This window comes from Syngnathus floridae, chromosome 9 (assembly GCF_059516105.1).
Source record: "Syngnathus floridae isolate MCC-2025c chromosome 9, RoL_Sflo_1.0, whole genome shotgun sequence".
NCBI classification, from domain to species: Eukaryota; Metazoa; Chordata; class Actinopteri; order Syngnathiformes; family Syngnathidae; genus Syngnathus; species Syngnathus floridae.
The window spans coordinates 11675917-11691193 of NC_142421.1; the positions used below are offsets into that span (position 1 = coordinate 11675917).

General features: G+C 46.7%; 3 protein-coding genes across 4 annotated transcripts in view; 1 reads left to right on the plus strand and 2 right to left on the minus strand.

Annotated features, from left to right (window-relative positions):
* Nucleotides 1-417: 417 nt before the first annotated feature.
* abcg5 (ATP binding cassette subfamily G member 5) lies at nt 418-6380 on the minus strand. Its single transcript, XM_088384374.1, has 15 exons — nt 6195-6380; nt 5929-6125; nt 5494-5615; nt 5253-5389; nt 4526-4624; nt 4139-4271; nt 3580-3719; nt 3193-3322; nt 2911-3124; nt 2408-2613; nt 1534-1672; nt 1370-1443; nt 1193-1304; nt 914-1026; nt 418-835 (listed from the first exon to the last, which is right to left on the minus strand). Exons 1-15 carry the CDS (start codon nt 6369-6371, stop codon nt 651-653), a joined length of 2178 nt encoding a protein of 725 aa, XP_088240500.1. The 5' UTR covers nt 6372-6380; the 3' UTR covers nt 418-650.
* On the plus strand, nt 6125-10475 carry abcg8 (ATP binding cassette subfamily G member 8). Of its 2 annotated transcripts, none has more exons than XM_088384375.1 (12): nt 6125-6446; nt 6589-6675; nt 6750-6897; nt 6970-7208; nt 7278-7410; nt 7470-7739; nt 7817-7967; nt 8241-8542; nt 8839-8915; nt 9285-9552; nt 9621-9748; nt 10004-10475. In XM_088384375.1, the coding sequence occupies exons 1-12, from the start codon at nt 6402-6404 to the stop codon at nt 10139-10141; spliced, it is 1986 nt and encodes a 661-aa protein (XP_088240501.1). In that variant the 5' UTR covers nt 6125-6401; the 3' UTR covers nt 10142-10475. The 2 variants fall into 2 exon arrangements, with proteins under 2 accessions (XP_088240501.1, XP_088240502.1); XM_088384376.1 differs by having other exon boundaries at nt 6126-6446; nt 6602-6675.
* A 402-nt stretch (nt 10476-10877) lies between these two features.
* Nucleotides 10878-15277, minus strand: part of lrpprc (leucine-rich pentatricopeptide repeat containing) — a 33489-nt gene continuing 29089 nt past the window's right edge. Inside the window, exons 35-38 of the mRNA XM_088384380.1 lie at nt 13278-13352; nt 13116-13200; nt 12083-12225; nt 10878-11113 (exon numbers count right to left, since the gene is read on the minus strand). Coding sequence (XP_088240506.1) covers nt 11042-11113; nt 12083-12225; nt 13116-13200; nt 13278-13352 — 375 coding nt within the window. The 3' untranslated portion in view covers nt 10878-11041. The remainder of the gene's footprint in view (nt 11114-12082; nt 12226-13115; nt 13201-13277; nt 13353-15277) is intronic.

Here is a 15277-nt window from a genome sequence, read left to right on the forward strand (position 1 = left end):
GTGACCGCAAGAATTTTCAAAACGCGACATCGGTACGATTTATTTAAATATGTGGCCTCTTTGGAAAGTCAAATTCTTAAGTTTAATGGCACTTTTGCTTAACCCCTTACTTTTGTCTGATAACATCATAAGGTCAAAGCGACATGGCCACGGTTACTGACGTCTTATGTGCAAAAAACACTGTTATCAGTGCGTAATATTAGTGCGTGTTTTATGCCTGGACGAAGCTCGGTGATGGCCACCCCCACAGCTAGGATAAAAGTTTACTGCCATCTAGTGATCGACAGAGAAATTACATCACACTGAGTACAGCACAAATTTGTTTAACAGTACTAAAGTAAATACAAAAATGAGCTGTGATTGCAAACCATGCGATGGTTTACTGCAATCATAATTAAAATACATATTCTGAGTGTGTTAGGTAATAATCTGTTTAATAATTGAGTTTTGTTAAAAAAAAACATTTAGGCACTCGACCTTGAATATGGATAATAAACAGGCATCAAATAATTCTTGACACAGTACATACAGCTTATGTTGCTTATAATACCACTTGTTGATATAGTCTGTCAAAATTGATCAACCATGAATGCTACTATTTATGTGGGCTGCATTGTTGCATTAAGCTCAGCAGGTGTGGCCGAGCGACGTCAATGGAGCACCAATCTGTCTCGGATCTTGAATGTGACCATGCCCAGCAGTAGGAGGGCGGGCAGGAAGGAGTAGAGCAGCACAAAGTCCAGCGTGTAGCGCCCCACGGCGCCAGGGTAGCCTTCGTCCACAATTTGGTCACCCTGTGTGATCAGGCAGCGTCCCGGCAGAAAACTGGAGTTGTCTGCAGACAAACGGGCAGTGCCACTTCACGTGAGCGAGGGAGACATCCACTAGGGTTAAATGTCAAACTGGAGCTTACTGCAGGTAAAGTGAAGCCCGTGGAACTCAGTGACAATCAGCAGCTCGCAGCTGTACTTCTGGAACGTCAGGTAGCTCAGCCACTGGAACACCGTCGGCATCTGCGCCGTGCTTCTGTTCACACCAACAGTATCTCAACATTTGCACAGACTGAAAATAAATTCATCCACCCCAGAAAAACCTCTCACACAAACTAAAAAAACAAAACCAAACTAATCTAAACTAAACACACACGAAAACAAGCCTGAAAGCTTGAAGCAAACATCTTGTAACTATCAACCGTAGGAATCCGGAGCCCACTAGGATCCCGGCGATGTTGAGCAGGGCCACTCCAGTGTTGACCATGTTGGGGTCCTGGACTACCCCTAGCAGGACCACCGTCAGTAGTTCACCTGGAAGACGCACAACAATGACGGCAAAGTTACGACGCGCTCGAGCTGAGCCAAGCCCAGAGCACCTGTAATGTGAGGGACCGTCACGACTGCTGTGAAGCAGGCGAAGCGCCATATCTCCGCGTGCATTCCCACAGTCCTGAAAATAAAAAAGGATTCGGCAACCCATAGTAGTGGCGATCGAGTGTCTTTTTCGCTTGGAGTGAGCGAAGTGAGCAACATGGCGTACCAGTAAAGAAAGGAGGTGAAGATGACCACGCTGACGACGCTGAAAGGCAGGATGTGGAACACGTAGGCCAGAAACATCTGCCACTTGCTGTACAAGCCATCCTGACTCTCCTGGTCGCCGATGGCTCGCAGGGCGGGAACTGCAAACGTCGTCGGATCATCACCTTCTTCTTCTCATTATTATTCTTATAATTATTATTATACACAAGGGTCATTGACCGTGGTGGCACTTGTTATCTCACTGATCCAAGGTCAGTGTCATGTCCACCTCCTTCTCCTCAGGCCGTTTAGGTGTTTATAAAGCATCTTTTATTGACTCTTATCAGATTGATCAGACACCAGCACAGGAAACTCTGGCCTTGATCATATTTTGACAAAAGATTTCATTCAACCGGTTAATCAATTCTACCCCTGAAATGAAATGATTAATAAATACAACGCAATCACTACTGTAATTGCTCATTTTGACAAACAAACGGATGTAGGCCATTATTTTAACAATACGTAACTTTTGCCTTTTGAAATGGTGTTAAAAAAGCGCTGACTAGGTGTCTTTCCCAGTGTTGAGACATGAACATTTGAGGTTACTTCAGTTCACCCGTCCTGTCATAAAAAATGAACCTTGTGTAGCGCGCACACAGTCTCACGTAACGCACACGCAGAAAACGGCCAGTGGAGAAACACTTCCGTATAGCAAGTGGCAGTTTGTAGCTTAATTGAAAGGAACTGAGGGTGGTCGCTGATCTCAAGTTACGCCTCTCATCTGTTCAGAAAGAGTTAACTTCTGAATCAGGGATGGAGCTCGATTCAGACTCTGCCTAGGAACAAGTGACAAAAGTCACGACCAGGGATGTTGTTCTGGTGGCGTTACTCACAGAGAGCGACGGCGTTAAGCATCCCGGTGTAGGGCGAGGCGCCGACGCACTGGTAGATGATGCCGATGCGGTCCTGCACGGCGCCTTTCGCCACATCGTCGTCCAACCGCGTGACAAAGAAGGCCACAAAGAGGCCGTAGATCAGGTTCTGAGACAGCCGCATCAGGACCCCCATTCGGTCTCTCGACAGGTTACGCATGGTCCGCCTAAGGAAATAAAATAAAAAAATAAGAACATTATACATTGTATACTTACAAGTATCAAGGCTCCCTCACCAATTATTTTTTGCCAATTATTTTACTATAAAAATTTGTAGTTATAATTATTGTTCACATTTAAGTGTTTTTAAAATTTGCATGATTTTTTTCATAGTTAGTGCCGATTACATTTTTGAACTAATAATCAGATAATCTTTTGCAATTAATCGTGAAACATAGCATGCTAATCTTTATTAGCTTAGCTGACATGATGACTTATGACCCCACAAGGCAAATTTGGGTGACCTGAGGAGTACGGCCAGCTTGGCGGAGCCTGTGGGAGACTCTTTGCTCTTGAAGGGGACGGCGGCCTTGCAGCGGGCGCCCAGGCTCTCCTGCGTCCTGGCCAGCATGCACCCGAAGATGGCCGACTTTTGGTAGGAGCAGGTGATGTCGCGCATACGGCCGAAGGTGGCCGCCTCGCGCTCGCTGTTGCGCGTGTCCACCGACGTCAAGTCCACTGTTTCGGGAGGGGCAACGTGTCACGGCTTCGCTCTTCGGACTCGTGTTGGCGAGTGGGACGCGTACCGTAGATGTCGAAGGGGTTGCAGTATTCTGGACACTCGTACCCGCAGCGGCTGAAGAAGTCAACCATCTGGTCAGGTTGGCCGCAGAACACTAACTCACCACGACTCATCAGTGCAATCCTGCTGAACACCTGCCAAAACAAAACACAACCAAGAAAATGACCTCCTCCAAGTCCAAATGATAATAAATCATAATGGCAGCCACATGAGGCAAACTGCTGGAGTACTAAGTGACTGGGATGCCATCCTAGCAGGCCCCACCTCTTAAAGGCTAATGAATGAATCAAACTGGGACCAATATTTGCGGAAGCAGGGAATCAAATGTGCAACCTTGATATTGAAAACCTCTCCCATTGACTTGGCTATCATTTGCCGAGTGTGTTTTTACCGTGAAGAGTTCGGAGCGAGGCTGGTGGATGGTGACGATCACGATACGATTCCTGCGGGCCAGCTGGGCCAACAGCACCACGATCTGATTGGCCGTCATGCTGTCCAGCCCCGTGGTGGGCTCATCCAATAGGATCACTCCTGCCGATGAGGACATCGTGCTCGCTTAAAACTTGAAAACTCAGTGCAGATAAGCTCCCACTTATTTAGGACTTAATTAGTCTAATGAGGACAATTAAAAGATTGTCTCTCAAAGTGCAATTAAACGGAGATTAATTCATTTTCTGCTTGATTGGAGAGGAAGCCAATGGGAACTCCTCACGCTCCGTGTGTGCGTGTGTGTGTGTGTGTGTGTGTGTGTGTGTGTGTGTGTGCATGTGCGTGTGCGTGTATGTGTGTGTGTGCAGTCATTCTATCCTGAATGATGAGGACAAGGGCCTCAGTCCTCAGCAGAGTTGCGCAGACCTGATAAAACGAGCCATGAGCTGTCACTCTCGTTCTCATGGTGGTTTGATAACAGCAGACGTTACTTTCTCCTCCATCATTCGGCGCAGACTTACGGGGGTCCTGAAGGAGCTGGCCGGCGATGGAGACCCTCCTCCTCTCGCCTCCAGAGATTCCCGGGAAAACGCGGCCTCCGATCACGCTGCGGGCCACGTGGCTCAGACTCAGCTCGGCCATCACTGCTGACACCTTGAATGGCGTTTCACACCAACAATGGAGTATCATGATGACTTAAAATTGTATCACCAAATTACTCATGCTAATTGACATATTTGAGAAAAAATAATTCAGTAATCATTTTATTGTTTTAATGCATTCACGTTTATTCCACCATACAAAGTGTTTATTAATTAAATAAATAAATAACATGCAATATGTTTATTTTTTTATAAGCATTTTTTATAATATGTGCCTATGCAAAATGTGCTCATGTTGGGTCTCACCTTGTTTTGGATGTCTCTGGCCGAGTGCTTTCTGAGCGCCAGTTGGGCCGTGTAGGTCAAAGTCTCCTCCACCGTCAGATAACTCAGCAGGTTGTCGCTCTGGTAGCGCAAACAAAACATATTGAATATTTCTTGTACATATCAATCTTTTTTTTTTTGGGCTCTATGTTGATGCGTAGTAAAGACATAGCGACTATGAAGGCTGTGTGGTGACAACTCTGTTGACACGCGGTGAAGACTGTGTTGATGCAAGCATGTTAAAACAAGACTGAAACTTTCCAACGCACGCTGAAACGCACTTGACAATGACACACGCAGTCACTGCTTGAACCTCAATTAACACGCCGTCCAATTGCATTCCTCGGCAGAGTCTCTCCTGCGAATGACTTGAATATCAGGTGCCCATATCAGCTCCTCATCTGCAGCTTAGCAGACAAAGTTAATGGCAAGGCTTAGCCTGGACCTACAAATGTGTGTGCATGTGCGTGTTATCAGCCAGCGGGGAGATAATTTGAAAGGGGCTGTTTTAAGCCACTGTTTTTAATTCAGGCTTCGGATACACTTGAGCACCTCTCACTGATGGATTAGGAGCATGAGGAGGCCACGGAGCAGCAAAAAAAAAAAAAAAAAAAAAAGTTTATCCAAGTACTGACAAAGCTTTTGCAAGACTTTCTTCCTGGAGTTTGCCAAGGCAAACAGCAACAATTGTTGGCATTGCGGGTGTCACCTGCAGCACGTAGGAGAAGCAGTCCTGGTACTCTTCTCTCGCCAGTTTTCTGCCGTTGACGAAGACGTCACCCGACAGGCTTCCGGAGTTGCCGATTCTTCCTGAGATGGCGTCCAGCAAGGTGGTCTTTCCGGAACCTGTGCAAAATACTCACACTCAAGCTAAAATGCCACACTTCGGAGGTAAGTGTTGCAGTTTCAGGGAACCCGACGCCAAAACAAGACAACAGCTGGCAGCCCACCTGAGTTACCCAGGATACCCATAATCTGCCCGCTATCCACATGGAAGGAGACGTTGTTGAGGATCTGCCGAGTTCGTCGCTTCCTGTAGGAGGGCAGGGTCCACCAGGGGCCGATGCGCTCGCTGCGAGGAAACAAATGTCCACACAAGAAACATAATACAACACATTTTGGAACCTGGCCCAAGTCTACAACAAAGCGCGGCCTAACTGTGCCATGTGTGACTTTTCTTTTGCACCTGTGCGTGGTTAGGAATCAGCGTTTGCGCCGTTGTGGGTGTGAACACAGAGTTAGACAAGCAAAACAAGGGTGACAACAAGGATTAGGACTCAAGATCAAGACCTGGAGTCAAACAACCCCATTGTGGGCGAAATGGGATTCACACCAGGGCTTTGACAACCAGTATTAGAACTTGACTAGAGTTCCAAAGCTCCCACCTGACTGTGTAGGTGATATTGCTGGCACTGAGGCTGCACTGAGGCTCAGCAGTCTCATCTCCGCCGTCCTCCTCGACGTCCGACACAAACTTGAAGGACTCTTGGACCTCGCCGTCCAGGCCGGGGCTCTCTAGCTTCATCGAGTAATGTCCGCTCATCTTCAGCCCGCATCCACATGAGCTCCAGCTGCCCGCACACTAACAGGAGAGAGCCATAAACACGAGACTGGGGCATGTGGCCTTATCTCAGGGAACTTTGATCCAGACTCGCATAAAGAGGACGGGGAGGTGGGCAGCTTCTCCTGGAACGCAGCAGCTAATGTGACGGCACATCATTTCGTAGGAGACTTTTCCCCGAGCGGACACAGAGACGCAGAGGAAAGCTGGAAAAAAGAACATCAAGAAGAAGAGAGGAGGAGGTGCGCACGGGGGTGAGATGACCATCTGACCTGACAAGTGTCGTCTTGCGTCATCATGGACACAAATATTAGCTTGACTCACATTAATGGATCACCGCAGGTCAGTTCTCATTTCATGCTTGTGAAGTTTTAAGAATGGTTTACCTGCTGCATGGATTTGACTCAGTCATGACAGCAAGACACAAAACTCGAGTAGGCTTGGAAGCAGCGAGTAGGACTAAGGGTACTTTTTTTGTAATCAGTTGTTCTCATCAGAGGAGGACAGCAGCCTCTACTTCACATACAGCGGGGACTGCAACCAGCTGGAAGTCAACAACCTGCACTATGAGGTGGGTGACAACTTGGGCACGGCCGGCACATAGCATGCGGCCTCCAAGCATGTGTGTGTGTGTGTTGACACCAGGTGGACACGGCGGCGCAGATTCCCTGGTACGAGAAACTGTCAGAGTTCAAGCTGCCGTGGGAGGTGAAAGGTGACAAGCAGACGGCCATCAACAAACTGAGCCTGCGCGTCCGTAGCGGCCAGATGCTAGCTGTCATCGGGAGCTCGGGTAAAAACACTTAAGAGATTCAGAGGCAACTTTTAAACGAGTCGTGATCAACGTGTGGTTGTGCCAAGGCAGGCTGCGGCAAAACGTCACTGCTGGACATCATCACGTGTCGAGACGAGAGCGGCGGCGTGACGTCCGGCCACATTCTGATCAACGGTCGCCCCAACACGCCTCAGCTGGTAAAGAAGAGCATTGCTCACGTGCGGCAGGACGACCGCCTCCTTCCTCACCTGACCGTGCGCGAGACGCTCGCCTTTGTGGCCAAACTCAGGCTGCCCACACACTTCACGCAGGCCCAGCGGGACCAAAGGGTAACACCGCCGGGTCGACCAAGGCCAGCATTCGATCATCAGGTTCCAAAAAGTTGTTCCTCTCCTCAGGTGGACGACGTCATCGCCGAGCTGCGACTGAGGCAGTGTGCCCACACCAGGGTGGGAAACGACTACGTGAGAGGGATATCTGGGGGGGAGCGGAGGCGGGTCAGCATAGCGGTCCAACTCCTCTGGAACCCAGGTTAGAACACCCTCTGGACCCTCTCCAGTAACCCCCAAACCAACCATTTCGTGTTCCAGGTATTTTGATTCTGGACGAGCCCACGTCAGGTCTGGACAGCTTCACGGCCCACAACCTGGTCATCACGCTGTCCCGCCTGGCCCGGGGGAACCGTCTTGTTCTGCTGTCGGTCCACCAGCCTCGCTCCGACATCTTCCAGCTCTTCGACCTGGTGGTCTTACTGTCGTCAGGCTCAGCTGTGTACTGCGGTGCCGCCCGGGAAATGGTGCCCTACTTCACAGCGCTGGGCCACCCGTGCCCTCGGTACTGCAATCCTTCCGATTTCTACGGTATGACCACAAGAGTTCTCCGCCTTGTTACCATGCACGTAGAAGATATGTAACAAGGTTATTTTTTTGCACGCTAGTGGACCTGATCAGTATAGACCGCCGTAGTCCCGAGCAAGAGGCCAGGTGTCTGGAGCGGGCCCGGATGTTGGCGGAGCAGTTTTCGGAACGGGTCGGGGACACCGACGACCACATGTGGAAGAGCGGCACGGCCCTGATGCACTCTGAGAGGTTGCTTCGTACTTAGCATGTTAGCAATTTATCAACCTTCATTGCTCCTATTAGAAATAAGGGGGACAAGTTGCTATGTCGCAACTGCTAACATGCTAAATGTTAGCATTTGATCAGCAAGCATTGGAAATGGTACCTGACTTCAGGGTGGGAATTTTCAAAAAAATTGTTTCACATTCTTTTTGCTATTTTGCAATTAGGTTGCAGTATGTTAGCATAGCAACATGAAATAATATTATTTAAATAATAAATATTTTGGTTCCTGGTTTGCAGCAGCTCCTCGCAGTCCGGCAAGACGGAAGACGACCAAGTCGTCGTCATCTCTAAAGTGAGAGACAGACTACCGGGCCTCCAGCAGTTTGCCATCCTCATCAGGCGCCACATGTACAACGACTACCGAGACCTGGTCACCGTGCTGGTCCACGGCCTAGAAGCCCTGCTCATGTCCCTGCTGGTGGGCTTCTTGTACTACGGTGCCGGAGAGCAGCCTCTGTCCATTCAGGACAGCGTGGCCCTGCTCTACATGATTGGAGCGCTCACACCCTTTGCTGTGGTGCTGGACGTCATAGCTAAATGTGAGAGTTCTTTTCTATCAAACGACCAAGTTCACGGTTCAAGGCCATTCGACGCAAGTCATATACGTTATCAATGATGATGACGCTCAATCAAAAGATGGTGAAGTTGATTATGTGTACCGATAATGACTGAAACAGCCAGCACGACTTGAAACCAAAGTCCATCATCAACTCTCTGAATGCTTCACGAATGACACTCACAAAGATTTTGAGAGATCACGTTGCTCAGCTAGTTGATAGGCGGTGGTAGCGCAAGTCGAACACGTTTCAAGTTCTGAGCAAATGTTTTTTTGTAGGTCACGCAGAGAGGGCCATGCTCTACCACGAGCTGGAGGATGGCATGTACTCCGTCACTTCCTACTTCTTTGCAAAGGTATGGCGCATCAAACCACCACAAAGGGGCAGCCTTGCTCCATGTTGGTTCCACAGTGTGTCTACACTCTGTTAAAGCGTTGCATGATTGTAACCTCAAGCAGATGCCGTTGATTTACTAATAAAGTAACTTGTAAAAGCAAGTAATCAGTAAAGAAACAAAGATGCGTGCAAAATCATATCATCATTGAAGTGACTGTTACTTTTTCAAGATACCTGTGGAGTCACCAATCCGCAGATTGTTTTTAATATTTTTCAAGATACTTTCAAATATTTCAAATTGATAAGCAAAGGTGGCTCTGTAAGGATTTTGCATTGTGCCCGTAGTCGACTATGACAGGTTTTCGATGAGCCTGGTTTGTGGCTGCAGGTGTTGGGGGAGTTACCTGAGCACTGCGTGTTCACCCTGGTGTACGCGCTGCCCATCTACTGGTTGGCGGGCCTGAACGAGGCCCCGGAGCGCTTCCTGCTCAATTTCCTGCTGGTGTGGCTGATGGTCTACTGCAGCCGAGCCATGGCGCTCTTCGTGGCCGCAGCACTGCCTACTCTGCAGACCTCTGCCTTCATGGGCAACTCGCTCTTCACTGTGTTCTACCTGACAGGGGGCTTCGTCATCAGCCTGGAGAACATGTGGCTGGGTGAGCCGACGCGCCGGGTCGGGTCGACTTGGACGACGTTTATTAAAATTGCTTCCCACGTGTTGCAGTGGCGTCGTGGCTCTCTCATGCCTCCTTCATGCGTTGGGGCTTCCAGGGGCTTCTGCTCGTGCAGTTCAGAGGAAACAGATACGCCATCAGTGTCGGCAACTTCACCCTGGACGTGGATGGAATAAATGCAAGTCAAACACATTTGCAATCGCACAGACATAATTTATTGTACCACAAAAGATGATGAATGGTGTGATGCCCTCGCATGCAGTAAAAGAGAGACACAATTGTTGAAACATGGGAAAACAAACTAATCAACAATTATTAAATAAATAAAGTAAAATAAACTCCCATTGCAATCATAATTCAAGTTTTAATTTACCATTCATAAATTGCAAATATTTTACAATGAGGAAGAAATATCGTGTGTGTGTGTGCTTAGGTGGTAAAGATGATGAACATGAACCAGTACCCTCTGTACTCGTGCTACCTGGTGCTGCTGGCCGTGTGCTTGGTCTTCATGGTGCTCTACTACATCTGCCTCAAATTCATCAAGCAGAAATCCAGTCAGGACTGGTGAATGGGATTCTCATTATCACCTCACCTCAGCAAAGTTTGACCCCCCTGTGGAAAATAATCACAAAAATGCTTTTAATAAAGACAAAAAATTATGATGGAAAACAGCAAAATGAAACGATTACCTTGTTTTTTTCCATCATTGTGGGGTACCGCAGTCTGCTGCTGGATGGCAGCAGAGCACCGCAGGAATGTGGACGTGAAGACGGTGAGGGGAGGGGGATAATATTTGCTTGTTATTAAGCTTAACAATGCTTGTACTGTATGCATGTGTCAGTATAAAATATGTGTAAAGAAATGAAGGTAAATGCCATAAAATAAAAAGATTGTATGTTGAATATTGTATAAAACTGGTTTTGTAAGCAGAGGACACATGTAAATGCATCCATTGTATATTAGGCCAAAATAGTAAAGCATTCAGTCAAATAACTACTATCGTTGATCTGTTTTATTTTTAGTCATATTAAGACTTTAAAATCTAATTTTGAGTAGGTATATCAAAATTTCATATTAAATGCCAAGTTACAATTCACAGTAATATCATATTAATCATTTTTAATCATCCAAATTATTTTTGATTGCTAATACAAACAGGATAATGACATCAGCTTTTATTAACTATTGTAAATACAAAACAAAGGAAAAGTGGTATCCAGTTAATTGATATGATAAAAATGAGCATCTAATTTGTCTTTTTTTGCACGCTTACTTCCTCTACACAGCACTGATAACACAACATGTGGGTTCCTAACATCATTTATTAGCATAAATACTTCTGTACACAGTCATCACAGTCATGTTGATAGCAGAGGACAAGATAGCGGAACACCACTTACATTATGTAAAAAAAAAAAAAAGAAATCGAAAATGGAGGATGACAATAAAGGGGGGCAGGGTTAGGGCTTTAGTCGTCGTTGGGTTGAGCTTTGACTGTCGTCCTCTCCTTCAATTTGTCGGCGTAGAACTTGAATGACTCCTGTGGAGGAAGACAGACAGATTGGCATTAAACCCAAAATGGCACTCCAGTGACGTGTGTGTGTGTGTGTGTGTGTGTGTTTGTGTGCGAGTGAGCGCGCCCTCCTGGGTGCGTTTAAATAGCTTGCACTCTCCAAACCGGTTGTCTCCTTTCATCTTTAAATCCCCATTAATACACAAAGAAAGGATTTGACACACGTACACACAGACGACCTCTTGTTAATTAATCAGTGTTTTGATCCACACCAGGTATGGTTATGTGTTTTGTTCTTGTTTGGCTGGATGGATGGAGGTTTTCTGAACTTAATTTGTTCCGTGAGCAAAGGTCAAATCAATGTCCTGCACTGAAATTCGTAAACCGGGATGACCATGCCTTTTTCTACCTCCTGAAGGCCGAGCACGTCACCTCACTCTGCTGACGGATGTTGAATAATACAAGAGCCTCTCTTACCTTCATCCCACAGGTGAGTCGGGCTGCCGGCCCACCTGCCTCCGGGGGCCTCATGAGAGCCTTCTGAGTGTCCGTATATACAAAACGCGGTTTCCGAAAATAGGCCCCCGGCTACTTACATCATGTGTCAAGTGCTAAAAGGCTCCAAAGTAGCAGAAATAGCCAGACAGCACTCATTGATACCATCTCAAAGCGATAAAGGGGCCCCGCGTCGTCACTCTGCCGCCGTCCCATTTGCGCTCAAAGTGCTCCGTGGCTCATTTTAAAGCAGAACTTTTCAGTGCGTTTTGAAGACAAACTTCATCGTCTGCTTTGCTAATTAAATATTTTTAAAGAGATTGTTTTCTACATTGACGTAGCTTGGTGAATGGGCAGTTAGATTTTTTTCATTGAACATGTAAATGTCATTTCAAATTCAATTAATCAAAAATACTTGGATGAAATTATTCTTTCAGAGTATTTTTTTTTTCTAATCAAACATGATTTGGTGTTGACTGTGGATGCAGCGGCGGGACTCACGGAGGGCTCAGGGAAGGGCGCCGTTTCTCCCGCCTGGCGATATAAGACAGCCAGCCGCTTGAGTGACAGCTCATCCACGACCAGTCCCTCCTCCTGCATGCGCTCGTGCAACGCCTTGGCCGACGCCAGGTCTTTGTCCGCGGCTGCCATTTGGAGAAAGCGTGACTCGTACATTTACTTAACAAGGCTTTTGACACCTTGTTAAAGTCAAATTCAACTTTCAAGATGGATTTCCAAGCTTTCAAGCAACTCAAATTTGTGCTGCGGAGATATTAATTAAAAAGAACGTTGTCGCAATTCAAGTATTATATCAAAATTAATTAAAAGCCACTTTCTCAATGAAACTTGGAAGCAAAAGCCATTAGCAGACCTTGCTTGCTCCAAGTTCAAGCACTTCAAAAGCACTTTAGCCACATTTGCGGCACTTTATGAACCTTGAGTAAAGTACGAGAAAGAATCGCAAGCATGGAGGAACCGCGTAAAGCACATCAGAGTCAACATTAAATATCACTTCAGCGAGCAAAGGGCTCATTTTGTCCCCATAAGCAGCATCAAAATAAACGTTACGTCCAGTAATGTTTAGCGTTTATCTTCCTCCATTTCTTTCCTTCCAAGAAGAAATAAGCAGGTTATGTCTACTGAGAAATGAAGAGGGAATCCAAGTGTGCTAACGCAAGTGCGCTAACGCACGGCCCCTTTGAGCAGCTGGCTAATGCTAATGAAATAGTCATGTCCGCTCGCCTTTGGACACTCGGCGTGTAAGACAAAGCACCGCTGAGTGGCAGCTCGTGTAGCGATTAGCACGCTAGGCTAAGCAGGACGGCTAACTCATTAGTCGACATGTGTTCTTCAAGAAGCCCAGCTTGTCTTCTTACTGTGCTTCGGCACACATACATTTAAATGAACATCCATTATTGTCTGGGTTGGGGACCGGGATAACGCTAAAGCAAACATTTACAAACATTGAGCCCTGTCATGAATCAATATCTTCAAACATAAATAGGGCACAAATACGGCACGGTGCGGCTCTTACCGTGACACTTCATTAAGTAAGGGTACAGCACTTCCTTCTCGGTAAAGTCGGGGATCAAACTCAGCAGGGTCTGGATTTTGCCAACCTAACAAAGGAAAGGGACAGGTAGAGTCATTTCCAGGCTAATGACAAAAAGAAATAAAGAACAAAACGGGACCGAACCTGTCCTGGCCGCCGAGACACTTGCGCCAGGAAGGATACAAGTGTTTCCTTCTGCTCGGCCAAGGCGTTCACCCTCTGCAGCGAGAGATGGAAAATGAAGGAAATATCGTTTAAGAGGAGACTCGTGATGCCTTTAACACAAATCCAAAATAATCAATAAAGGCCTCGAGTTGCCAGCCTTGGATTAATCTTAAAGACGTAAGTGCATGGTCAGAGATGAGACGTGTGACATAAATCCTTCTTCCTTAATCCGAACGGATCCTGAGACATGTCAAATGCGTACATTCTTACACAACACGGCTCTGCGTGAATTTCACATCCGCATGCGTGTGTGCTTCTAAGCGAGAGTACAATCGGGCAATTAGAGCCATGCGGTGCACATCCCTGGCCTTTGATTTCTTTATCTATTCATTTCGTCCTCGGCCTCGGTCCCCTTAGCGACCAGACTGCTCCTAAAAGCTGCAGCTGCTCCGGGGGAACGTCTCACCCTTCCTCTCCACTTACACATGTTCCTGCTTGTACTTCTTAACAACTCGACGCGCACCCCCCCACACAGCCGCACGCCGCCTTTCCTGATAGGCTCGTATTGTGCGTGGTGTCCGTCTACTTAAAAGCTTTTCAGAGTTTTTTGCTTAACTGTGTGATGGGATGGGCGCGCTCGCTTTGCTACGGCAAGGCCTTAAGAGGCTATACGTGAGGGACGGCGGATGAAAAACTTTCACATAGGTTATGTCGTTACGCCATTCTCGGTGAGCACCGCTACAATAGTTAGCATCTGACCAATAAGTAAAAATGCACTATTCCAATTTGTAATTGGCCTTAGTGCATTGAGCTAAAAATGTAAGGATGGATTTTTGTATTGCAAACAACTATTTTTGTTGCAAACATTCACATAACATGATTACGTTGAGAAATTGCAATCAAGGGTCAAACCACACGCTGCTGCATAGCTGAACTCTGTCCAGGGATACATATAAGGTCTGGATGGAACATTATCCATAGTTTGGGTTGAATTAGTGATGAAGGGGGAAAGCGCTCATTAAAGCCCATCATGTCAGACGAAGCTGTTCAATGATTGAAAAGGAATACCACCCCAGATAGATGTCTGCAAAAAAAAAAGTAGGAGCAGACGTGATGAAATCACCCTCATTTTGAGTGCCTTCTAGTTTCTTGAATGAAGTAAATAATTTTAACGTTCATTTTCAAGATGTACTGCTTGATTTTTACGTGTAAAATTTGTAGGAAAAAAGTGTTGCAAATAAAATAAAAAATAAAAAGTTGAATATTTCTGTTGAAATCGTGATGATGTGCAGCGCTCCGTGAAACATCTTTTCATTAGCAGGCACTTAAGTCGCACATGCAAGCAAACGCCTGAGCGGGGTGATCTTCCGGCAAGCGAGCGAGAAGTAATTGCTGTGAGTCTCTTCAATTTAGCACCCGTCTATCGACTATTTCTCGGCCATCCGTCACCGTCTGCTCCGGCCATCTAGCGTCTACATATTCATTTCCCAGAGCTCGCGGCGAAGCCATTGAGCTGTAAGGCATGAACTGCGCCTAAATAAGTGAAGTAGTAGTCTGAGGCGGTCGACCACGGAGAAGCAGACGCCGTGGGACGCAAATGCAAAAGGCTGGATAAATTAGTCAAAACCTGCGGTGGCTGAATGCATCCGGCCGTCGCGAGACTTTAATGACTGGACAGAGGCACCAAGGAATTGTGATGGACTAAAAACATTAGCACTTTCCATTTTGCTTCTGCTGTGAATTTTAATTGCCATCACATGGCTGCGGAGTGTCGAAGCAGGGAGGCGAGGCCTAGAAATGTAGTGTAGAAAGAGATCTCGAATAGAACGAACGACTGGAGCCCAAGAACACAGCCCTGAGGGACTCCTCTTCACAAGAGTCAAGAAGTTAAAAAAAATAACGATGAAGAAATGTGGAACACTTTGTCGTTCGCATCGCAGTCATGATAGGAAAGGACATAGACGGTGAGAGAATGACAA